Below are 26867 nucleotides of genomic sequence, written 5' to 3'. Positions count from 1 at the left end.
GAATTATCTAATCAATGAAGTAATGGATTTTAAGCTTTGACCATGGTAAATTATTTATTTACTCACGTTTTATTTCGGCTCCACTATGTTTTTTTCTCATGGTTTTCTTTCGTTTACTCATTTATTTTATTCTTTAAATGTTTAAAAGAAGAGGAAGAAGGGGATTGGGAAGAGAGGGAGAAAAGAGAGAGAAACATACACACGTGCATGCTTTTTGTGACTTTAGCACACACACACAAAACTGGCTCTACAGGGATCCATTGTCTGTCCAGTCCCAGAATGGTGACTCAAGTGAAGGTCAAAGAACGGTGTGTCTGAACAGGGAGAAAAGAAGCTTCCCTAACTGGATTGGATTCCTTTGATTCCCCCCCAGTGTAACCTGTGATGCTCCTTTGCTGAGCACACGAAGTAACATGCACTGCTAAGAGAAGGAAAAGGGCATTTCCAGTCCCGTCCACTCACCTGTGTTTTCGTAGGTACGTTTCTAAGGTTTCTAACAGACAGTTAGAATCAATTAAGACTACTTCATCTCGACATTCCTGGGACATGAGTTCCCATATATCCATCCAGCAACCTCTGAGGAGGGGCAAAAAAGAGTATTTTATTTATTTAGTGGATTTATATGGCCATCCACCTCACGTGCGTGACCCTGGGCGGCTGTCAATGTTAAAAATAATAAAAAGGTACGCAAAAATATAAAACCTGTGGCAGCTGGGAAAAAAAGGATCAGAAAGCCACACTCCCAACATTCAACACAGCCAGGTAATGCGCCCGTCTCACACTTGGACCCCGGTATATGAAGCCATGAGGCTTAAACAAGCACAGCTCTGCACCATTAAAAGGCCGCCATTCACAAGAACATGTCAGGGAACTCTAACAGTTTCCAGTGGCTTGCAAGGCACTGGTTTTGATCTACAGCTAGTCCTTGACTTACAACCGTTCCTTTAACAACGGGGCCGAGGTTACGATGGCCACAGAATGGGTGCTTTGCAGTGTGTAAAGCACTTGCGAGAGTTGCAAAACATCGCACCACCACCCCACAGTCACATGATCACATTTCGGGCGCTTGGCAACCGGCTCGCATTTACGACCGGTTGCAGCGTCCTACGGTCACATAATCACGTGTTCTGATGTTGTTGGCCATTTCCTGGCAAAAAATGCCCATTGGGGAAGCTGGATTCACTTAACCACCCATGATTCGCTTAAAACCTGCTGTAAAAAAATGGCCCTAAAGTTGGGTCTGGTCACACGGTGACTCAACTTACGACTGCAACAACTTACGATGGAAATTCCGGTCCCAATTGTGGTTGTAAGTCGAGGACTACATGTATAAGGTTCATTGTTTGATGGAATCCTTTCCTCCCCCATCTGCCTTCCTTATGTTTACAATGGCAATCGTGCAAATGAAGTCCCCTTAATTTTCACAAGGGGCTTTTTCTACCGGTTCCCACCTCCTTCAAAGAACCCTGATAGGTACCCACCATTGCCAGTTCAAAACCAAGCTAAAGTAGGTTTATCTACTTAATTCTCTGGGTTGTTTTTTTTTTTTTTTGCAGTCTCCAGTTATTTTAGCCCTTATGGGTACTGATAACTTTAAATGGCTCAGTGTCTTGTTTGTTGCTGTTTTTACAGTGTTGGTTTTTTTTAATCAGTATTTATTGTGGTGCAGGGCCTTCAAAAATACCTTGGGCTGGACAGCATTTGTGTTCTGTTTAACCTGGTATTTAAAAAACTAACAATACAGTATTTTCTGGCGTGGTTTACCTGCTGGCTCCCTGGAAAGGTCCGTAGTAGAAAGTGATCCTACACTTGCTCTTTCTGTCTTCTTCGTTAGATCTTTTATCTGCACCTAACTTCTCTGTACTCGGGGTGCTACCGTTCCCTTCGCTAGAGTGTACGGTATTAAAAGAAGAATTCATCAGCTATGTAAATGGATGCGTTTCTTCAGAGGACCCTCAAGCCTCCCGGGCCCTTCACAGATCCACATTTAAAACCCACACAAGAGAGAGCTGATTATGCCCCAACAGCGTAACACCCAGACCTCCATTTGCGGTTACTTTACTGTGCTAAACCAATCAACAAAAGAAAAGGACAAAGCTGCACAACAGCATCAAAGGGACAACACGGGCTTGGAACAGACAAGCAGAGCAATTAAAAGAAGAAAAAAACAAACCACTGAGCAGCCCAAGAAACGTGGGTTATAATGCTCAAAGACGTCCTTGCTCCTTGCTGATCAGGGCAGAAGATGAGCGAAAATTCAGGTTGCACTAAGAGGGAGGGAGGGGAAGGGCCGGCGCTCATCTGCCTGCTGCACACTCTGAAGCTGGGGAGCTGATTTTTATTAACGGTATAGTTGGTACAGGAAGTCTGAGATCCTCAGAAAATGTTTTGTAGAGGAAAAAGAAAATCAACCTTACATCCCTGTCATTTTGAATTGCTTCCCCCACCACCCCACAAATAAACACAGTGCTTGGCCTCATACAAGTTTTGGGGTGGGGGGGGGTAAAAATATCAGTAAAATGGGTCAAGTTGCTAGTTTTGGCTCATCACATTGGCTGGCTACTGGCACCATCTTCCACTAAGATGGTGCCACTAAGAGGCAATGGCTGGCGCCAACATTCACCTTGGGTTTTCATGCCCCTGACTTTTTTAACGTATACAAACACTGCATTGGTAGAGGAGAGTCTTTTAACTGCACTTTTTTTACATTGTGGTTTTATGCCAGTGGACACAAAACGGCCATTGTTTTGCTGATTTCCTCTCTCCTTCTATGTCCAGCAGTTTACCAGCTAAGCCACTTCCTGCCAAGATGCCCCAAATGGGCTCCTGACGAAGCATCTGCCTGGCTCCCGTCCCGTGAGTGTGCTTTTTATTAAAACTTACCCCAAGGGCTTCGGTTTGTGCGTGTCCAAGGAATGCAATTGGCACCGCTTGTTCTTCTTACTTTTTGGAATTGCATCAATCATTTCATTTAATTTGGACCTTTGGTGGGGGAAAAAAATCCAATTAAAAAAAATGCAGAAGCCCATTCAACATTATATTTATCATCCAACCTCATCCTGTACAAAGTGCCATTACAGACGGTCTTTCATAAACTCTGACTGTATTTTCATGATGTGCAAAGCTATCTTGGGACTGAAGCTAGTGTGGGGGTCAGACCTGGACTGCCTACTAATCTGCGGCTAAAGGAGTGCCTTAACCATCATAGGAAACCATAGCTTGTCATTGGTTCACTTCCCTAAATCAAGCTCTGCCAGGATGTTCAAATGCAGATGGATGCTAATCTACGGTTATTTTCCTATACCAGCCTCCAGCGGACCCTGGGGTGGCCACAAATGAGGCCACTCTAGCCACGGTACATCTATGATTTCTTTTTCCGCTCCGCATAGAAAGTGACGTAGGGATAAAAGGTGAACGGGAGCCAGTAGTGCCTTCAACTGGGTCACTGTGGGAAATGTTAAATGTTTTTTAAATGAAACTGTAAAAAAAAACAAAAAACTGGCAGAGTCAGCTAGTGTCAGCCCTTCAAGGTAGGCCAGTTCAAAAAACAGGTATGGCAGGAATTCCAGGAACACTACTTTATTAACAAGACGACCTGTCCTGGTTTCTTTCCATCCCATATCATACTGAACAAAATCAAGGCGGGTTATCTTGAGTTTTTTTCTCATACTTCCCTCTATCTTAGGACTCGGTCATTTTTTCTGCAAGCCCTCCCTTAAGGACTTACGCCTTCTTTTCCCCCAGATCAGCTCTAAATTCCTTGACAGCCAGCCAGCCAAGAAAATGGAGGATAAAGACAAATCACAGCTCCCCATTGTTTTACCATGCTGCCTGGCATCAAGCCAATGGACGTGACTTAACCAGTTTAGCACCAAACTTGATTTAGTGTGTCGTCCAATTATGTAGACAGTTTTATGAGGGTTTTCCCTCTTTAAAAAAAAATCTTCCCACCTAGTACACAGCGTGGGGTTGAGCAATGCAGCAAGGTGCTGTCTTTTTTTTTTTTTACTCTGGGTATGTATAATTTTATTAAGAATTTTTAAAAAGAAACTAGAAAACTAATACAAACTAATATATAGTAAGAAAAAGAAAAAAAAAGAAGTCAAAGAGAAAGCTAAAAGTGGAAGAAAGAAAAAGGAAAAGAAAAATAGAAAAGAAAGGAAAAAAGATACAATGTAGCAGCTCCCAATTTTCTTCACAGCAGTTGTAAGTAAGTTTACCTCTTACTCGATGGTTACAAAATGACTCTCTTCTTTTTATAATCTATTCTGTCTAATCACCGAAACCATGAATCACAAGTTTATTTTTTTCTGTTTCATGTAAAACGTGGATAAGGCGATGCTTCTCAACCTTGGCCACTTTAAGACGCGTGGACTTCAACTCCCAGAATTCCCCAGCCAGCCATGCTGGCTAGGGAATTCTGGGAGTTGAAGTCCACGCGTCTTAAAGTGCCAAGGTTGAGAAACACTGGTATAAGGGGTGGCAAGACGCTCTCTCACAGTGAACTTACCCATGCACATAGAAAAGCGTATAAAGCTTCCTGGCATCCCTCATGCAGCTTGGAGTGACAGAAAGAACGCCCTTTGACCCGACCGTGAGGGGCTCGAGAGCGGGGTTGCCCGACTCCACCAGCTGAGAGAACAGGCGCTCCACGCTACGGCGGCAGCCGACACAGGGGACAAGCTGAGAAAGGGCGCTCAGGACTTCACGTGACGTCACCATCATGGCGATGCTCAAATCCTGCTGCTTGAGCATGCTATGCCTCTGGAGACGGAAAACAGCAAGGAATTCTTTAAAGGGGTTCAGGGCAATGGAGACAGTCATACACAGGAAACCTTTTGTCTGTTGGCTTGCTTGTTTGCAAAACTTATACAGCCACGCATCTTTAACAAACAACTTTGGGTGGCTAACAAACAATACAGGTAGTCCTCACTTAACAACCATTCGTTTAATGACGGTTCAGAGATATGACAGGGCTAAAATACTTACGATCCATCCTCGAAGTTATGACCGTAGCACCACCCCCATGGTCATGTGATCGCAATTTGGGTGCTTGGCAACCAGTTTATATTGACAACTGGTTGCGGTGCCCTGCGATCACATGATCTTGATTTGCAACCTTCCCAGCCAGCTTCTGACAAGCCAAATCAAAAGGGAACCATTGATTCACTTAATGACTGCTACGATTTGTTTAACAACCACAGTAAAAATGGTCGTAAAACCAGGTCTGGTCACATGCCTCCTCGTTTAATGAATGCATTGCTTAGCGATCAGAATTCCAGTCCCAATTTCCATCATTAAGCGAGGACTACTTAAAAATCAATCTCTCTCTCTCTCTCTCTGCAGGACTTAACCAACATATGCCAGCATCACCTTTCAGCAGCCCAGTCAGGAAGATGCCAAAAAGCAGACTAGTGGCAGTATGTGCCTGAACGTACAAGGAGAACTGTGAAAAAATTAAAAATATTTTGGAGATTTATTCTTGTAGAATCACAATCTCCTTTTTTACAGAGACCTAAGAATATGTAATCCATAGCTTTTGGGTATACCTGAAGGGTGCTGGAGAGTGAGTGTTTTGGAACGTAGCAGCTTTGCAACAGAAACTGTTCTCCTAGAACAGTTTTGGAGAACTTGGCTGCAATTCCCATACAGGTAGTCCTCGCTTAACAACCATTCATTAGTGACAGTTCAGACTTACAACAGTGCTGAAAAAAAAACCCCGACTTGTGACCAGTCCTCACACTTACGTCCCTGCATTCCCCATGGTCACTTGATCACAATTTGGGTGCTTGCAACTGCTTCGCATTTATTACCGTTGCAGCGTCCCATGGTCATGGGATCGCCACTTTCAACCTTCCCAGCCAGCTTCTGGCAAGCAAAATCAATGGGAAACCATGTGATTTGCTTAACAACCACTTGGTTCACTTAACGCCCATGGTGATTTGCTTAATAACTGCCACAAAAATGGTAGTAAAATCTGGTCAGATTCACTTAATGACCGCTTCACTTAGCAACCAAATTCCCAGTCCCAATTGTGGTCGTTAAGCGAGGACTACCTGTATTAGGAAAGTGCATAACTGAAACTCATTTTGCTGGGTGACATGATAATATCCCGAGATACTATGAAAAGGAAAAAAAAAAAAGTCTCAACATAGTGCCGAGATCTGGATTCAGAGATCATGGGCACGTAGCTAACACCTACTGAGAATGCTTAAAAAGTCATGTCTTTTCCCGAGCCCAAGACCCTGCCCTCCAGAGTGGGCAAGTGAATTCAGGAAAAGACAAGTTATTCCAAACCAAGGTTCTGCGTGCACACCCGTCTGCGCTGTGGGTCATATTTTGCCCTTCAAAGCCGGACCGCTGCCCACCCTTATTCCCCAGTGCCCTGAAAATGAACACGAAGCCCCAGCACCTGGGTCTCACAGTGCAAGATGCCAGCGTACCTGAATGAACTGCTTCAGCTGGGCTCCGTTGTGCTGATGTCCATCAAGGTTTAGCATATTATCAGGAAATTCCATCACCATCTGCATGAAAACAAAACGTGCCGTTGAGTCCTGGGGCCAGGTAGAAGCAGCGCTGGCGGCCACGTGATCAATTTGTACTACTCCGCAGCAGCCCTTTTGCCCAGGTGATGCCCATCATTACGTAAAGCACGCACATGAGGGTAACATTTTGGCAGGGTGCCAACGCTGCAGAACAGATGTTGCCATTTTAGGATCTTTCTGTCTGCAGTTCACACGGTCACTCGGCCACTCCCTTGGACGCAGTCCATCCAATGTCACCCCTCTGAAGACCTCTCCCCTGCTCCAGTCACTGGATCCACACGTTGGCAGAGGCAGGGATTACAGATTTGCTCCCAGGAGGCCAAGTTGGCAGCCTGCACCCACTTGATGTACAGGGCTTGTGCTAGGACCACAGCTCTGGCTGTCAAATATGCTCGGTGGTCCTGCCCCAAAACACAGATCATTTACCTGTTGAACAAGCACTTGTTAAAATCAACTGCTTTAAGTACAGAATCTCTTAGGAAAATAAAGCAAGTTTCCTTTAAGTTCAGCTCAACGGCTGGTGATCTCACTCACAAGTCCACGTTGCTTTCTTGGTAATAATACAAAAAAAGGTCCTTCTCCATGGGGGCTCCAACCCTTTGGAACATCATTCCCCCAGAGATAAGGCTGGCCCCCTCCTTGCGCCTTTTCCAGAAGGCCCTGAAGACATGGTTTTGTCAGCAGACCTAGGGACCCCAGGCCGCTTCGGAGCCAATCAAGAGGCTGACATGAATGTGTTTGCTGCCATGGGGGTGGGGGTGGTTGTATTGTGTTTTTATGGTTTTTAATGCTGTAAGCCGCCTGGAGCCACCAAGTGAGAGTTGGGCGGCTTTATAAATCTGTTTAATAAAATAAATAAATCAGTAAAAAAGCGGCTTGCCGCTGCCTTCTCCTTTTTTCCATGTCCCACTCTAAGCTACAGGACTGGCGTTTCCTGATCACCACCCGTTCAAATCCAAGCCTGCAGCCAAGGTTGGCTAGAAGCTACGATCTAACCAAGGCTTAGGAAGATACCTTTGGCCACATCAGTTCTTTGCTGCATCTAATGCAGCCATGCCTATCTCCGCCTTCTGTTACCCGTGCTTGGAAACCATGGGCGTCATCTGAGTCCAATATAACTGGGAGGGATAGGATTGGGGAAAGTTGGGGCAGACGTCATTTGCCTTGAATTGGTGGATGGAGACCAGTCTCCAGGCTGCAACCTGACATGTCTGGGGATCATCAGCAGGAACCCTAAGTATCCGCATGTGCTAAAGATTCTGGAACAATGACTAGCAGGAGTTCTGCAGGCTTTGGGATTGCCTTTCCAAGCCCTACTTGGGCAAGCTGCAGATTAAAGTTCCAGCTCTTTCCCCAAGGCAGGTTTACTGCTGACTCTTAGCTCTTTCCTGTCCCCTAATCCCTTAAAAGTTCACTACTAAAACCGTTCAAGGGTCACTAGTTCAGTGTGTGGACTTCAACTCCCAGAATTCCCCAGCCAGCATGCCAGTTCCATCAGTTTTACTTTTTCTCTTCCGTGCCCAATTTCCTTGCAGTTGTTGAAGCCCAAAGCACACCCAATTTCGAAACACCTGTACCCTTAAACCAGGTCTGTACCATCAGTGTCTAAAGTGGCGGGGAGGGAAGGAGGCTACATATAGCGCCAAAGGGATGAGCAGGCAGAGTATCTAAAACCATCCTCCTACATGACATTTTTCACAATGATCATCCCTCTTTTGCAAATGGTTTGCTCTCAGCCACACTCATTCCTGGGACCAGAGCTTAGGAGAGAAAGAAAAACCCCTAAGAACAAGGCAGAAAAGAGGAGCAGGCAGGGTGCAATTAATAGCCCCAAGAATTTGGAAAGAGCTACTAAATCTGCAGCATTAAAAATCACCCAGGTTTAACCTGGCTGTCAACTTCTGCAAATCCTGTCAATCTTGCATCCTACCTGGACTCCCCAAAGCCTCCCCTCAAAAATGGCTGAATTCCAGCGGTGCCCATTTTCTGGGATTTGTGGGTTGGAAAGCAATTTTAGCAATGGGAAAAGGAGGCCTCTGAAAGGGGAAGTACAGGTAGTTCTTGCTTAACGACCACAATTGGGACCGAAATTTTGGTTGCTAAGTGAAGCTGTCATTAAGCGAATCGAACTCAATTTTACGACCTTTTTACAGTGGCCGTTAAGTGAACAATGTGGTTGTTAAGCGAATCACGCGGGTTCCCCATTGATTTTGCTTGCCAGAAGCCATCTGGGAAGGTCGAAAATGGCAATTGCATGACTGTGGGGGACGCTGCGACAGTTGTAAGTCGGTTTCTCAGCACCGTCTTAAATCTGAACCATTGCTAAACAAATGGTTGTTAAGTGAAGACTACCTGTAAAACATTTCGAGCAGTCAATCCCCTTAAACCCCCCCAATTAAGGAAGAAATGGGCTGAAACGCTTTGCCACCCTATCCCTACTGCTGATGTTACCATCATCCCAAGAAGGCCCTTGCTAAGTTTCGCTGCAGCCCCCAACCTAGAGGTTATTTTAATGCTTCCTCATTCCACCCCCACCCTATCCTCACTGACACCCAGCGAAAGCTCTTCTCAATGTGCCAATGACTGCTGCTACATTTAGACCATTTAGACCGTCTTTTATAGGTCCAGCATCTACAACCCTCAAAGGAGTTTGGGCAATTTTCTGGCCATCTGTAGCATCACCCTGCAAGGGCCAGCGATCCAACTGCTTAATTACTGCAACAAAACTACAGAGCAGCAGCATGTTTAACAGCTTAATGACTCAGAAAGGGGAAAGTCAATTCTCCTGAAGTGCCAATTGAGGTGGAGCACCCTTAATTAAAATAGGATACTCCGAGGTAGAACATTTGTCGTCCCTGGAGTTGGAGACAGCACAGAGGAAAAACCAACCTGCAGAAAGTTTCACTAAGTGTCTCCAACTCACTTTCTGACATTTCCGCAACGATTCCTGGCTGGATGATGCAGCTTGTTATGTATCTAAAGGCGGCTGGCTGAGTATCTTAGTTAGGGAGAAAAGCCGAAAGATGCCGGCCACGATTGCACAATAAGCTAAACCAAATTATAGCTGGTTTGGTTTAGCGTGCTGCGTGAATACAACCATCATGGTTTATAAGTTGTAATTTCTGATTTAGCATGGTGAATGAACCCAGAAGATTGGGGTTTATTCAGTAAGCCAGGCTTGACTAAACCATGGCTAGCTGAAAGCCTGGGCTGAACAATGAACTACTAAGGAAGAGGTGGCGTAGAAGGCCCGTAAGGATCCCAAGCTGGAGTTAAAATGGCCTGTGTGCAGTCATTCTCCTGCACGATTTATAAGCCTGACTCTCTATTTATTAATCAAATTTGTATAGCCCCCCATCTCACAGAAAATTGACTTTGGGCAGCTTACAACAATCCAGTAAAAATAACACATACGTAAACAATCAGTGTAAAAAAAATAAAATAAAAATCAATACTAAAAGATAAATATAATAAAAAACAAATATACAAACCCTAGATGAGAGAGAATAAGAATAGGTAACTCAGCAATGGCGCCATCTAAGCATGTCTCTGGTTCCCCGGGAGTGCCAAGCCTGGTGACATAACCAGGACTTGAGGGACTTCCAGAAGGTCAAAAGGGGTGGAGTTAATCTAATATGGGTGGGGTGGGGTGGAGAATGTTTCACAAGGGAGGCACCACAGCAGAGAAGGCCCAACACCTGGGACCCACCAAATGTACATCCCTAGCTGATGATACCCTCAGCATGCCTTCTCTGCTAGATCTGTTGGGGTGGGCTGATGTAATCGGGGAGATGCGGCCCCTCAAATAACCTGGCTCCATGCCACGAAGGGCTTTCAAGGTCACAGCCAGCATGCTGAATTGGACCCAGAAGCAAATTGGCAACCAATGCAGCTCATGGAGCAGAGTTGTAACATGCACTGTTCTAGAAGCACACGTAACGCCCCTTCCTGGATCGGGAAGCCCTTCGGACGGTCACTCACGCCCTTGTTATCTCCCATATAGACTGCTGCAATGCGCTCTACATGGGGCTACCCTTGAAGAGTATCTGGAAGCTTCAGCTGGTCCAAAATGCAGCTGCGCAGGCTATTTGTGGCGCCCCTAGAAGGGCGCATATAACACCTTTGCTACGCGAGCTGCACTGGGTACCAGTTTGCTTCCGGGTCCAATTCAAGGTGTTGGTTATCACCTTTAAAGCCCTGCATGGCATGGGACCAGGTTACCTGAGGGACCGCCTCTTCCTTGTTACATCTACCCGCCCCACCAGATCTTGCAGAGGGGGCATGCTGAGGACCCCGTCCGTAAGAGAATTCCATCTGGCGGGGTCCAGGAGGCGGGCCTTCTCTGCAGTAGCTCTTGCCCTCTGGAACATCTTTCCCCCGGAGGTGAGGCTAGCTCCATCGCTCCTGGCCTTTCGGAGAAACTTGAAGACCTGGCTCTGCCGGCTGGTCTGGGGTGGGGAGGAGAGGAGTCATACCTGGGATTGGCTAGTGCCCTGAAGCACCCCTTCCACGTGAAGACTGAATGAGATATAGCCATCTGGACTTTATTTTTACCTATATTATTAATATGTAATTTTATTTTGTATTTTATATATTTATTGTTTTATTGAGGATTTTGTTGTAAACCGCCCAGAGTCCCTCCAGTGGGAGGAGATGGGTGGTGACAAATTTGATAAATAAATAAAATAAATAAATAAGTTGCCCATGCCGCTGCATTTTGTACCAGCTGAAGCTTCCGGATACTCTTCAAGGGCAGCCCCATGTAGAGTGCATTACAGTAATCCAATCTGGAGGTGACTAGGCATGAGAGTTGTTGCAGTACAAGATGGGAGGTAAAGAAATATGATAAATATGATAAATAAGTGAGTGACTGTAAGCAGGGCCTGCTGGTCCACGGCGCAACTGGCACACAGACGAAGTTGTGCAAAGGCCCTCCTAGCCACGACTGCCACCTACTCTTCAAGACGGAGTTGCGAGTCTAGGAGGACCCCCAGATTGTGCTTCGGGTCTGTCTGGGGTAGTCCCACCACATCCAGCACCGAAGTTGGTATAGCCCCAGAACCAGTGGGCCCCAAAACCCAGAACCACTCAGTTTTGCCAGGGTTCATCTGAAGCCTGTTGTTCTCTATCCAGACCCTCACAGCCCCCAGGCACTGGGATAAGATGTTCATGGCGTCATTAAATTCAGCAGGGGTAGAGATAGATAAGTGGGCATCGCCAGCATACTGATGATACCTCACCCCATGGCAACCATGAGCTCACCCAGTGGCCTCTCTTACCCAAACACCTTCCACCAACTGTATTTCCAATTTCCATTGTTCCAGTCGAAGCACAAATGGCCAGGTTCAATTTATCCTACTTCAGACACATGGCGTCACCAGCTCTCTGGTGAAGGCTCTAACGCTGGGAAAGGTGGGAGGAAAGAGGAAGAGGAGGCGACCAGCAGCCAGGTGGAGGGACTCAGCTGCAGTGGCGGTGGGTGCACCAGCGGAAGACCTAAAGGATCCATTCTGTAGACATCTTTGTTGTGGTGCCCAGTGTGACACCAGGATCTTTTCTGCAGTTAGTTAGACACAGCTCAGACCCTAACAAGTTAGTGGGTTTTGTCCTAGTATGTATCAGTTTTACGCTTACTTAAACTGAACCGCATTTCCTATTTGGTTGATAATTCACCCGGTTTAAAACTTTTCCCGATTATTTGAGGATTACACTACCCTGATGGTTAGTGTAACCTGCACACTAGACCAGCTATTGCTTACTCCTAAATCAAAATGATTTATGAACCAGTTAAGAGCATCAGTCCCAGTACAGATCCACAGAGGACTTTTCCCTCTGCTTATAAAATTGCCCACTTACTGCTATTCTTAGTTTTCTGTTTTTTTATCCACTTAGAAATCCACAAAATGACAAGTCCTGTTCTGCCCAGACTGCGAAGTTTTTTTGACGAGGAACTCCAGCTTAGGGAACACCTAGAGACGAGAAAGTCTGTCCAACCCCCCAGTTTCATTGGGCACAAATGGAGGGCTAAGTGTAAATCTTCTCCAGCAGGGATTACTAATTTACTTCTTTGGAAGCAAGTGTATCCAAGCCTCAGGCATTTTTTTTTTAGTGGGAACTCAAGTCAGCTTCACCATCACATACAGGCAGTCCTCTCCTAATGATCACAACTGAGGCCAGAATTTTGGTTGCTAAGCAAAGCGGTCATTAAGTGAATCAACCCAATTTTACGACCTTTTTTGTGGCGGTCAGTAAGCGAATTGCTGCAGGCATTAAGTGAGCCATGTGGTCATTAACTGAATCACATGGTTCATTGATTGTGCTTGCCAGAAGCTGGCTGGGAAGGTCAAAAATGGCGATCACGTGACCATGGGATACTACGGCAGTCATAAATGCGAACCGGTTGCCAAGTGCCCAAATCGTGATCACGTGACCACAGAGACACTGCAACGGTCATAAGTGCGCGAACCAATTGTAAGTTGTTTTTTCCAACACTGTTGTAAGTCTAAACGGTCACTAAAAGAATGGTTGTTAAGTGAGGACTACCTGTATTAACACACCCACTATGCTCAAAATTTGGGAGCCAGCAAGGTCACCAAGTCGTTCCAACCTTCCTGTCTTAGGGACATACGGTGAAGACGGACTGAACACACTTTTCTTCGGCATGAAGAACTTCCATGCCTGGCCTCCTGGAGAAGATTCTTATTCATCACATGAATGACGACTTGCTAAGCTCATCGTAACACGTGGCAGTTCTACACTATGATGTCAAGTTCCGAAATTGGAAGAGGGGGGCGACTTCAATGTATAAATTTCTCAGAACAGTATAGATGGGGTAAAGTGATGGACAGTCCACAAAACACAGAGGTGCAGCAGTGCAACAGCAAGGGAAGAGTGCATTTTCCAAAGTTACGAAGCATCGCAATGTGTATCCCGACAATGCGAGATAAACCCCCCAGAAATGGGGTTTTGTGTTCTGTGCAATTGCGCACTTATTTCTCAGAGGGGATCGTGAGCACAGCTGTATGGAAAAGGCAGGCAGATTCTGGCTGAACACTAGGAACTTTTTTCTAAGAGTCAGCAGAGTGGAACCACGACGCAGAGAGAAAGCAGGATGTGGACAAGTGGAGGCTGGACGGCCATCTATTGGGGTGCTCTAATTTGGGTTCCCCTGTGCAGGGGGTTGGACTAGATAGCTTCAGTGGCACCTTCCTACATGAGGATTCTATGACAGCCTACAAGGATTATGGGCAGCGATTAGCACCCAAGATAATCTTCTGCCAGCCTGGAAGGAGGACAAGTGGACATTTCTCTGGGAAGCCTGCCTTGATTAAGATCATGGTTATGCAGGGAGAGTGTGTAGAAGCCCATTCTTGCACAGCTTTCAAACCTCCGGGACAGACCAGGTCAGGAAACAGACACTGGGAGAACAACTGGAACTCACTGCTAAGAAGCAGGCTGGCCAAGTCCCCATTCCCAACTGACCCTTGCCCCCAATTCCAAATCCCTGAAGCTAATATCCCGAAGCTGGAGTTGTTCTTTGACCAGGTCAAAGGTCTTTGAGGAAGGATACCTCCTGCTCCTCTAGTGCAAAGCAAAGACCTTTGACCTAATCCAACATTCCTCTGCCTTACATCGCAAGCAAGGGCACCTTCTCCCTGCAAGCATCTTCCGGTCCTCTGCACACCTCTCCAGGACTAGGAAAACTACACTGATGCTGCATTCAAACAATACAGTACACCCTTAAAGCCTGATCAATAAAAGTAATTGCTGTGTTCGGATAGGCTGGGTTTGCAGAAAAATGCTGAGTCGTAAATAGATAGCCATAGATTAGCAGGTTGTGTCAATACAGCCTCCAGGCCTTTAGCTGATCTGGTTAAGGGTATTTATTATATACACTATGGCAGTGTTTCTCCACCTTGGCTACTTTAAGCTGTATGGACTTCAACTCCCAGAATGCTGGCTGGGGAATTCTGGGAGTTGAAGTCCATACAGCTTAAAAGTTGCCAAGGTGGAAAAACACCGCACTACAGTTTTATGTAATGACCTGGTTCACACAACACGCTAAGTCAATAGCTGAATGAAAAATAATTCAATCCTGCTTGAGCGTAGACTAACGTATCTCACCAGGAAGTGGGCAAGGATGTCTCCTCAGTCAAAGATACACCACGACTGGGCACTGAATTAAGGCTACTGTCATGTAGAAGCCACACATAGGGAAATACCCAATGCAGAGACCAACACAACAGGACAGCAACAACACACCCAAATCCCATCCCTGGCATTCAAAGAATCTGAAAAACACTGGCCGGTCAAAGAAGAGACAGTCCTGCATAAAAGTTAGAGCAGAGGGGGCAACTTACAGCTTACCTACTTCTACTTCCCTGTCAACCTTTGAAGCCTTCCTAGACTGACCTGCCCCAACATTCCAGTGCCTCTAAAAAAATAATGGAAGTGAAAACTCCAAGCAAAAAAATGCAGTGAAAAAGGATAACTGACGTGCCCCTTGTGGCATATTGAGGCTGATCTTTTTTTTTTAATTGCAGTCCCCAGCAATTAGGATTAGGCAAGAACTGAGCAGACTTGGGTCCGAATCTCTGTATTGCCACTCATCTTATTTTTCAGCTCAGCTGATGTCACAGTGTTATTGCCAAAATAACCTGCAGAGGGAATAATTCTACGTGCCACCTTGAGATCCAGGAGGAGAATAATTATAATTAAGACAAGTTGGCGTATATGGACAAATAAGGCCCACCAAGAACCTAGCTGCCTTCTAAGCGCAGTTATGTAGATGGCCTTTTCAGAGATTTATAGAATCTTAAGAGTTGGAAAACTTCCCTTGAGGTCATCTAGCTCTACCCCCTGTACAGCGCAGGAAACCAAATCAAAGCATCCCTGACAGGCAGCTGTCCATCCTCTACTTGGACACATCCTGGCTAAGTCACTGGTTCTACTTTCAAACTACATTCCTCCACCTTTTCAGAACTAATTCCAGTTCTGCTATGAGAGAATTATCAGAAGTTATATTAAAATATAATCTACCTACAGATCCAGCAGTGACCTTTATAGAACAAAAGCCTCCTTTTTTAATGCCTCATGCTCCACCTTTCTGAAGTACCTGCAGTATCGGTCCCCTTGCAGAGCAGAGCCACTGAGCACCATGGTCGTGCTCAGCTGAGAAATGGCAGGCAGTGAGCTCCCTTGCACAATCAGACGTTCATTCGCAACTATAAAACACTTCAGAGATACTGCTGGGATAAGACGGGGCAGCCAGGGCTGGTGTGCAATCTTGCATGACGCAGGCACCACCAGAACCCCTACTTTTTCACTGAACAGCCAAACTCTTGTGCCATCTTGGCAACTCTTGCCCATGGGATCTCATCCTGGACGTTGAAATGCTGGGAAATTTGAGCATTTTCAATCTGGTCTTTACGCTGGGAAAGGGTCGCTGGGGCAAGGGCATCCATGAATATTGCGTTTCCTCTCCCCGTGCATTAAGGGTGTGACCCCCTTGCTAACAGGGACAAGCCAGGAAGGCCCAAGGGGGGTTTGAAGGCATCTGAACTGCCTTCACCAAAGGTTCTCAAAAGTTCAGCTTCCAGCTCCAAGTTTCCTTTGGGTAGACATGAAGAGGACTCAAAGGACTCATCCATGGCCCTGTTGTTGATTACTTTTTCTCCTGATGGTGATTGAGGCCATTTTGACCACAGGCAGATTAATGTGGTGTAGTGCTGAAGACACTGGACTAGGCACAGGGAAACCCAGGTTCTAGCCTGATTCTAGTCACTCAGACATGGAAGCTTCCTGGGCAACTCTGGGTCAGACCCTCCTCTCAGCCCAAGAACCAGGGTGGTCTGATGGTGAAGATACTGGACTAGAAGTGGAGACCCAGATTCTAGTCCTTCCCCAGCCACAGAAGCTCCCTGGCCGACTTTGGGCCAGTCTACCTCACCAGATTGCTGATGTGGGAAAAAATGGAAAGTGTGGATACTATGTATGCCACCCTGTAGGAGGAAAGCTGGCATAGGAGTCAAACAAAAACTGAACAAATAAGACCCTGATATGGAGTCCTTGGTGCGCTCTGAGCTTGGTGGTTGGCTTGCAGACGTCCCATGACCCAACTAGGTGACATCATCAGTGCTGATGATGGCATGATGATGTCACCTAGTCGGGTAATGGGACGTCTGCAAGCCAACCACCAAGCTCAGAGAGCACCAAGGACTCCACAGTTCAACCTGAGCTACAGATGTTCTCTTCTTTTGGAGACCCTGATATTGTGGCTCATGGTTTTCCTAACATGCCCCTGGTGCAACTCTAAGAATTTTTTCCTTCCGTGTGTACCAACTAAAACACTGCCTTTTGCGAAACACCACCCAAGGCTAATGCTGGTAATCGCCACCCTCATCACAAAACTGCCCTCTCAAACAGACACACCCACCACCTTAGAAAGCACCACTACGGTTATTAAAATAAAAGCTCTGTCAGCACTTTCAGTTGCACAATGAGGAAAGTTCATTAAGTGATTCAGGCGAGATCGAGGCCATTTTCAAGTGGTCTGCATAAAAAAAAAAGAATGAGAACTATTGTTTTGCAGGTTTAGGCAGCCCAACCCATTTAATTCCTATTAATAAGAAGTTTGGGAAATCATAATCCAAAGCACGAGAAGGGTACTGGGTTTCCACATTAGTTAACACTGAAGGACCACAGTTCAGCATGGTTTCATTAAGTAGCTAAATTGTACTTGGAAATACCAGGTATTAACCTGGACTCTTCTCCAGGCAAATCAGGAGCTCTATGATTGAGCTACAATATTCCCCACCTGGCTTATGATACTGAACTCCCCCCTTCCTTATCATCATCATCCCAAACCCTGGCTTGGAAACAGTTGCTCGCCTGGGGCAAACAAGCAGTGCCTCCAGGCAACCAGAACAACAGGCTGTCATGTTCACTGTTTCAATGTGCACTGTACATCGTAACATTTCACATGCCATGGTGCTGACACGTGTTTCTGTTGGGAGGGAGCTGCTGTGAAACCTTGTGCCAAGCTCTGTATCTATGTTCATTTCAATGGAATGTGTTTGGGTTATGTGCTCGGCTCAAGGACTTTTGCCGCGGACCATCAGAAGCCGTTAGGAGCACCTGGGATTGTGAGCCTGGGAAGATTCTACGGGGGGAGGGATCTCATTTGCACGGAGGGTTTTTAGTTTGCATTTGGCGCGCTTTTCCCATTCTCAGCTTTCTTTGTGATCCTGCACACTATTCTGTAATAAATCAGGTATCTTTATGAACTTGTTCATGAGTCTGATGGTGTTTTAGGATAGGCAATCATTACACAGGCCACCTTTTCCAGGCAGCAGGGGCTGGTGCGCAACCTTACCCGGTGACAAAGGCATGAAAAGAATCTCTGCTTTATTCAATGAAACAGCCAGCATCGCATGCAACATAACTTCTGGTAATGTCAAAGAGTAGAGGTCCCGCCCCCCTCATCAATCTTGCTTGGTTCAGGGTACCAGCAATGCACCAGACTGTTTGGTTTAGTGTGCTGAAATTCCATTCACCAAAATAAAACAGGGATTCCTTAAAGAGTTACGGGCAGCTATGCTTTCTCCGACCTGAAGTGCGGGAAAGCAGTGCTGTTTTGGAGGCTTACTCTGCCTCAAAGGTTACTAAAGTGCAACCTCAAGGGTGCTTACTCAGAAGTAAGTCCTGCTGTGCTTCATGGATTCTCTCTCTGCCTCAGCCCTGCAACTTTCCATATCACACTGGTGACATATAACTGGAACACAAATGCCAACAAACAGCCCTTCAGGCAGAAGACACACTGAACTGGAGGCCCCCAACAATCCAGACCAGTGGTCCAAAAAGGCATCTCATAGGAAGCTGGGGGCAAAGGCAGGACCCTTTTCCCCCCAAGTCAAAACTCCATGGTTGGTTTTTCCCCAAGCTGGTGACCTCCAAACCAACAGGTCACTATTCCCACTATTCTATATCCTAGTCATCCAACTCAAATACAAATCATTTGAAGTTGTGCTGCTAAATGGATACATACCACCATACTCCTCCCCGTTTCTCTTCTGATATTTGGGTGCAATTAGAAAAGAGGTCATAGAGATAAACATGAAACATCCCAAAGCCACTGTGATCCTACTGGGAGACTTCAGTGCTAGGGTGGGGGCTTCTTTGCATGATTACGTGCACTTGGGCATCATACCTGAGAGCTACTTAACGAACAACCCACCCTGACACTCCAGAGACTCTAAAAGGAACATGGCCGGCTCCAAACTGATCTCTCTGATACATACATGCAACCTTCACATCCTAGGAGGCAAAGGCAGCTGCTTCACATATCCCTTTACCTTCCATGCTGGGAATGCTAGCAGTGTTTTGGATTACATGTGCGTCTCGCCAGACAAAACGAACTTATTCTCAGACATTCAAGTTCACGTGAGGGAGGACAGCGATCCTCAACCGACTGCAGTTAAATTCTACGGTAACTCCGATTTACGATCGCCAACAACACACGACAAGAGGTTACTTGCTAGCCTTGAAGTGAGGCAGGACAGGAGGCTTAAATGGACGAAGGTGGATACTAAGGCAATTTCCAATTTTATGATATCCAAGAGGGCCCAGACTTGGGTGAACATGGTTGTTACAACTACTCAAGACCCAAATAGAATCCTTACTGGATATGCCAATTTGTGCAGCACATTAAGAAACTTTTTAATAGATAAACTGCCAGTTAGGAACCGACAGCCCATAAGATCTAACTGGTTCGATCTTGATTGCTCTCGCTCCAGAAAGACCCTAAGAGCAGCTATGCATCTGGTTCAAAGAAACCCCACCCCAAACAACCACGCCAAGATGTTAAAGGTCAGGCATAATTGTAAGAAACTAACAGCCAATAAGAAGGCTCAATATACAGCTACAGTTTGGCCTGAGCTAGAAAAGTCAGCAAAAGGGTCTAATCCAGTCATATTTTGGAATATCGTATCTGGTACGTTGAAGGAGCGTAAGCTCCTACTTGATATCCCCATTTCAGCTTCAGTCTGGGTGGATTTCTACACTACCCTATTTGCCAGCTCCAAGCAGGACTATCCTGAAAAGATGACTACTGAGCCTCTGACCCTTGATAATTTCCCTCCTTGGCTACCAGTAACAGTGACAGAAATTAAACACATCATCCACTCACTGAAACCCAATAAGGCACCTGGCGAAGACTTCCTACCACCAGAACTTTTCAGGACGCACACTGACTGGTGGGCTCCACTGTTGGCAGGACTCTTTACATACATAGACAACACCGGCCGTATTCCAGCAGGATGGGAACTTTCCATCGTAGTTCCCATAAACAAAAGACAAGGAAGACCCTAAAAATTACAGACCCATAAGCCTTACTGATATAACAGCTAAGATGTATGCAAAACACCTCCTGAGAAAAACAGAGGACTGGGCAATCGAGAAAAATATACTAGTGGAAAAACAGGCCGGGTTTAGACATGGGCACTCCACAATAGACAACTGCTTTGTTTTACACCATCTTATCGCTAAATATACAACTGATGGAAGGCACCTGTTTACATCTTTTATTGACCTTAGTGCGGCATTTGACTCCATAACTAGAGATATCTTATGGAAAAAGCTGGCCAAGTTAAATATGGAACCTAGACTTTTATATTTGATAAAGGCCCTCTACACAAATACACGCTTGAAAGTCCGTACTGGAGTCAATGGCTCTCTTACACAGAGCATACCCACCCACAAAGGTGTCAGACAAGGATGTATCTTGGCCCTGACGTTGTTTAATCTCTATGTTAATGACATCCCAGGATTTCTCCATTCTACGGATGTCCACATGCCAAAGATCCTCAACAGACATATCAATATCCTCTTGTATGCAGGTGACATGGTTCTGATGGCACGTTCCCAAGTCGGCCTGAGAAGATTGATGGGGAAATTTGGCGCTTGCTGCGCCTCAAACTTTTTGAATATTAACAAGCCCAAATCCAAAGTGGTGGTTTTTGGGAAAAGACGGGCCAAATACAATTGGTACGTGGATGGGGAGCCTATGAAACAAATAGACTCTTTTTCATATCTAGGGGTGGTTTTTACAGATACAGGGCCTTGGGCTAATCATTACAAGCAAAGTTCTGCAAAGGCCACAGCAAGTTCTAAAACACTAATTAAACTACTCAGCTACAACCACCCTTGCTCTCTGCTCTCCATTCTGAAGGTCCACAAGGCAAAAGTTGTACCCGTGCTAACATATGGTGCTGAATTGTGGGGCCTATCAAAGGCCTCCTTACCTGAACAAGATCAAGCACGCTTCTTAAGAACTATTCTGGGGACCGACGGGAACACACCTGCAGCAGCAGTAAGAGCTGAAACAGGCACCCACTCCATTCACAGTCTATCCATAACCAAAGCCTTCAACTGCTGGTGGAGGATTCTCCTGATGGAACATGATAGACTACCAAAAATGTGCCTTGAAGAACAGATGGGCACACCTCAACCCTCCACACGGATCAACCAACTCCTCCAAACTATCGCATTCGTCGGCTTTTCATCACAATACTTACTTTCAGCCGGAGACCAGGCCAAGGCAATATCCAAACAAAGAGTCTTGGGTGTTAATGCCCAAACAGACATTGAGTCACTTGCACACAATAGGTTGTCGAAATGGCTGGCCAAGAATAAACTGTCCTTTCAAATAGAAAAGTACCTGACCATGGGTCTGACGCAATACCACAGGATAGCTCTTACTAGAGCAAGATTTGAGCAGTTAGATTCTATGGTCAGATTCCACCAAGTGCCTTACCTTGAGCTGACATGTGTTGGTGGAGCACCCAAAGTAGAAGACATTGCACATGTCCCGTTTAACTGCCAACTGTATGCCCCAGCAAGGGCTCGGTACCTCCAGACACTAATTGACAGAACCACATATGGGGATCGTAACAAAAGACTGTGTTACTTCCTCCAGGGCACAAATAAGTATGTGGTCAATAGGACTGTTAAGTTTATAGTTAGGGCTGTCCAACTGAGAACGCAATTTATAGAACACATTGGGGTGGCATGTAAAGGTGATGAATTCATTTAAACTCACATTGTTTCTGTATTTTATCACTTGTTTTATCACATCCTGCATTTTTATCTTACAATTTTATCTCTATTTTATCTTACCGTATTTTATCGTATTTTTATCTCAACATAGTATATTCTAGTTAATTTTACTGTTTTTAGCTGTTTTATGGTATCACATTTTATATTTTATAGTGGCTGATGCCCAACTTTCTGATATGGTCATTTGACTAATCAATAAAGTTAGTCAATTCTGTTCCCATCACTCTTTGTAGCAGATGGAAGCTGTAGCCCAAGAGACAACACCAAGGTATACAGTTTATACACAACAGAAGAGTTGGAACTTTCTCGTTCCAACCACTAAACCACTGATTTAGCCCAATTGCTGGGCCCTCCTCCAGCCAGCCTGATCCAATGGTCTTATCTCCAAGTAGGGGTTGGATAAGCTATCCAAAAATGCAAAGCAAGCAGCTTGTGAGATGGAGTGGAAAGCTGTGGATCAGGGCCTGGGGTGAGAGAGTAAAAAGAATACAGTCCTCCTTAAGGGCAAAAAAAGAAGGAAAGAAGGTTAAAGGATTGGAGGAGTATTAAATGAGTTGAGAAAGTTAAAAAAAAACCCACAAGTAAAATTCTGAAATGTTCATTTTTGGGAAGCCACCTTCAAAATTAGGAACAAATTTCTCTATGATTTCAGAGATTGGTGTTTGGTTCCACTGGGAATTTGGATCTTTCCCGCCCAAACCTGTATGCTGCAAAATTAAACAGACCGGCTGGGCTGCTGTGTCAGTGAATAATATAGGCAAGATACACCACGCAATGCTTCCAAAGGCCATGCCTTCTCTACATGTAAAATAAAAATTTTTATAAAATGCACACTGTAAAAACGAAGGGTGCAAAACGGGACAGACGCAAAGCAACTAAACTTTACTGGGACCAATTTGGGACGAGGACTGCTGACCCTGTCAGGGAATTAAATTGAAAACGAACCACCCAGCAATCCATTCCACCCGTGGTTCTGTGTGCGTGTGTGTGTGTGTGTGTGTGTCTCCCCCACAAAGCTACATGAGGCCTCCGACTTCCACCCAGGTTCCAAAATGGCTTCGACTCTTTTCGGCTTAGGCCTCCTGGGTGAGTGTGTGTGTTTGCCCGTGTGTGTGCATGCATGTGTCTCAGAGACGTGGATAAGGAAAAAGCACACAACGGGCGTTTGAAGCAACAGAGTGTACCAATTACCGCAAGGGGAGGACTCCGAGGCGGGGCCAGAGGCCTATCCAGAGTCTGCTGAGAGCAATGGGGGGGGGGGGTGCTTGCCTAGGGATTGCAAAACACCCATTTTGGTATGTTGCAACTGCTCCACGCACAAGCGCCGAGTTAAGTTGCCCGGGACTCACTCACCGTAAGGGTGTCATCGATGTAGAGGGGTATCTGCAGCCTCTCAAACAGAAACTCTTCCTCGCTGTCTCTGCAAACTGCGACCAGCCGCGCCATCTCTGTTGCCGTTGCTATTTCTTCCTCCCAGCTTCTCGCCTGAAAACAGCCAAACCCAGGGCAAGTAAATACAAGCTTGGGTTCCTCTGGCACACTTTCACCAGCAGAGGAAAAGCCACGCTTATTACCCAGGCAGAAGATTCGACACGAGGAGGAGGAGGAGGGACAGAGGAGGGAGGACAGGGGACACCTGATCTTGCTGGGCTGGGTGCTCCGTCGATGTTCACGCGGACGGCTTTTTTTTTTTTTTTTTAAGTGGAGCCAGGATAGGAGTTGGTTTGACGACTTACGACCCCGGTTTTAGAAGGCCTGCAGATTCTGTCTCCGTGGTCAGAAGCAGAGAACCGTCAACTGCTCCAGGGGTTGTGGCATGCCTGAAAGCTAATGCGTGCGGCTTCACTTGGAAAGCTTTTCCAAGAAGGAAGAGGCTGAGTCAAGAAAATGTAGGTCATAAAGACCGGCACGAACACACTCCACCCTGAGGAAAAGCATTCGAGGTTCCACTGCGGGGTGTGAACATGCATGGATTCTTTCACACAGCTCTCAGGGCCACAGCAAAAAGTTAGCAGGCATCTGTGATTTCAGAGCATGCCAGCTGTAAACACATTATGGGGGCAACAGCACAGATTTAAGACAGCTCTTGATTGGGTATTGGCTCCGTTTGCACAACCGAAATCAATCCAAAATTAAGTTTGGATTAATTAACCATTAGCCAACTGTGCTGCCTAGGTTGAAAAGCAAATTGAGCACAGCCTAATTCACAATGTTTGGGTCAATTGTGTAGTGGGCATCCAGCCACCAAGAAGGAAAAGAGAAAAGGTAGCAGCATCATGTCAACGTTTTTTTCACATGTGAGGGTTCTCTGAATCGCAGCAGCAACCGAAAGGCAACTAAAAAAACACTTGGCAGTTAAAAACTCACGTGAGTGTGATGCAGTTGTGCTGGTGTTAAGCACAGCAGAACAGGGCATTTCCCACCAAAAGACAAGATGGTTGTGTTCACACAACACAAACAACCAGGCCTATTAAAGATGCTGCATATATAGCAGCCTAAATCTTGTTAGTGTTCAGTTGGATGGGGGGGAGGGGGCTGGCTTAGTATATTGCACAAACCCAGCTTATATGCTGGTACAGTGTGCAAGCCCAGAATGGTTTAATTCAGTAGCCCAATTAAATATATCGTATGACTGCCACCATTGAGAGCAACCTTCAAGCAGCGACATCTTTGCGAGGGGGGCACCTACATTTTTAAGGCTGTCTTAAAATCTCAGCCCAAGAATTCATAGCAAAGGTCTCAGCTCTAGGCTCCACCACAACAGACGAAGGATAATAAAGAACTGAAGACTTAAATCACCATTCATGACATCCTAAGGAACATACATGCTCTTACCTTCTCTACACACTTACAAAAAAATTACAATTTTCTTTACCAGAGTCATCAAGTTTTAAGTTCACTGATTCTCTTCCTTTTCCTATTTCTACCTATCCGAAAGAAATAAATCTATCTCACATGCTCATGCAGTAACGCAGTCTTGCAAAAAATGAGTTGAGTGTCATGTTCACTGTTTCAATGTGCAGCGTACATCGTAACGTTTCACATGCCATGGTGCTGATGCGTTTCTGTTTGGGAGGGAGCTGCTGTGAAATCTCGTGCCAAGCTCTGTATCTATGTTCATTTCAATGGAATGTGTTTGGGTTATGTGCTCTGCTCAAGGACTTTTCCCGCAGACCATCAGAGCCATTAGGAGCACCTGGGATTGTGAGCCTGGGAAGATTCTACGGGGGGAGGGATCTCATTTTTAGTTTGCATTTGGTGCGCTTTTTTCATTCTCAGCTTTCTTTGTGATCCTGCTCATGAGTCTGATGGTGTTTTAGGACAGGCAACCATTACATCGAGTAGCATCTTTCCACTAATACATTTTATTCAAAAACAAGCTTTTGTGAGCTGCCGCTTACTTCGTCACTCTGTGCAAGCTTGCTTCAGCATAAAAAATATTTATATCATTTGAATAAAACGGGTTAGCCAGGAAAGGTGCTAGCAGACTCCTCTTGATTTTTTGCCACCATAGACTAACAGCTCCTACAATGCTTTTTCACAACTATCCCATAAACCCTCATCTACCTATTTGGCATAGCTAGAGCTACATTATGAGAGCCAGTTTGATCTAGTGATTAAGGCACCAAGCTAGAAACCAGGAGACTGTGAAGTCTAGTCCTGCCTTAGGTACAGCTGGGCGACCTTGGGCCAGTCCCTCTCTCTCAGCCCTAGGAAGGAAGCAGTGGCAAACCACTTGTGAAACCTTGCCAAGAAAACTGCAGGGACTGGTCCGGGCAGTCACCAGGAATCAACACTGACTGGAAGGCACGCACGCAAAGAGAGCTCCATCACATAATACGTAAGTATCACAATTTGTGCCAGAGATGAGTTCATCTTATTCAACAGCACACATCAGTTGGGTTCACACAACAGGCTAAGCCGAAACAGCTCCAGACCATAACCCCAATTTACTCTTTAGCATGTCTGCTAATTCCAACCAATTGCAAACCAGGTGACAGACGGGAGGGCCACCTTTTCCTAGAAAAAATAACTCTTGTACTGTGCGGAGATATTAAGTGGACACCAAATAAAAACACTAAACTACCATGCTACCGGGTGGAAGACACTGAATTACAGCAGGGTGCAAAAGCCAAGCCTAAAACAGCTTTAAAGTCACCTATGAGAAACGTATTTTACTTTCTAGAACCAAGCAGCCAGGAATTGCAAGATCCATACTGGCCAGCCGGCAACCTATTTCAGCAACTAAAATCAAGGACTTTGCCAGCAATTATCTGTAAGCTTCACCTGTACACCTACACGCTCAGCCAATAGCCTAAGGGGGCAAAAAAGAAGCATGCTTCACAGCAAAGAAAAGGCCCTTGTAATTAGCAGCCTACTTGCTCTTTCAAAAGAGGGACAGAGCTTTCCTTAATTAGGGGCTAATCCACTCTCCCACCTCCCCTTTTGATTTTCCTACCTACTTTGCATCCCCTTGGATGCAATTTTGCAGGGGAAGCTCCCCCAGGCCACCCTAAAATAAGGGGGGAAGGGAAAATTGCTTTTTTTTTCCTCCTCCAGGGAGGGGGGACCCTTTTTTGTTTTTCCAAAGGCAGTAGAAGGGGAAATCCAGCAAGGCATAAATGCATGTGGAAGAAAATAAATAAATAAGGCAATAGGTAGGTCAAAGCATAACCTCCCCCCCTTATTGCTCCGACAGGCTCCACCTATATTTAAATTTACCTTCCTTCCCCCCAGCCCGCCTCTCCTATTGGCTGAAGCGACTGAGTTGCAGGAGAGACTGCCACACCTCGGAGCGCCGAAACGGGCGATTTTTTGGCCTCTCTCTCTTCCCTTCCCCTACCTCCCCTTTCAGGAGGGCAACATGAAGCCTCCTCGTCCGGCTTTGACTCCGCCCCCGCCCCTCCTCCTCCTCCCCCTCTCCTCTCGCGAGAGACGGAGAAGGTAGCCCTCCCGCCTTCCCCACCCACCGCCCCTGACCAACCGCTCGCCGGGCTCCGCCTCCTGGCCTCCCAAACCCCGCCCTCTTTCGACCACGGCGACTAACTGCTCTTTCAGGGCGTGCCTCGGCTCAGGCTGCCACCTCTGCCCAAGCTCCGCCCCTCCCCTTTATGTAAATGCCCCTTGCACGGCCCGCCCCTCCCTCAGCTTCCCTTTCGCTCTTTCCGCCTCGGGCTCAAATCGAAGGAAGGAGGGAGGAAGAGCGTT

At 46.0% G+C, this 26867-nt stretch overlaps 1 protein-coding gene across 5 annotated transcripts in view; it reads right to left on the bottom strand.

The window, feature by feature from the left end:
• GGNBP2 (gametogenetin binding protein 2) overlaps positions 1-26534 on the bottom strand; it is a 45698-nt gene extending 19164 nt beyond the window's left edge. For 2 of the 5 annotated variants that reach the window (XM_063296642.1, XM_063296664.1), the window contains exons 1-6: positions 26382-26534; positions 23013-23144; positions 6444-6524; positions 4511-4764; positions 2884-2982; positions 463-576 (exon numbers count right to left, since the gene is read on the bottom strand). In XM_063296642.1, coding sequence (XP_063152712.1) covers positions 463-576; positions 2884-2982; positions 4511-4764; positions 6444-6524; positions 23013-23105 — 641 coding nt within the window. In that variant the 5' untranslated portion in view covers positions 23106-23144; positions 26382-26534. Of the gene's footprint in view, positions 1-462; positions 577-2883; positions 2983-4510; positions 4765-6443; positions 6525-6658; positions 6707-23012; positions 23145-23233; positions 23252-26381 lie in introns of those variants that run through there. The other 3 variants (XM_063296649.1, XM_063296655.1, XM_063296670.1) reach the window with 3 other exon arrangements.
• Positions 26535-26867: the final 333 nt, after the last annotated feature.

This window comes from Candoia aspera, chromosome 1 (assembly GCF_035149785.1).
Source record: "Candoia aspera isolate rCanAsp1 chromosome 1, rCanAsp1.hap2, whole genome shotgun sequence".
Taxonomy (NCBI): Eukaryota; Metazoa; Chordata; class Lepidosauria; order Squamata; family Boidae; genus Candoia; species Candoia aspera.
The sequence above is the reverse complement of the archived record's forward strand: the minus strand, read 5'-3'. Positions and strand labels throughout refer to the sequence as shown.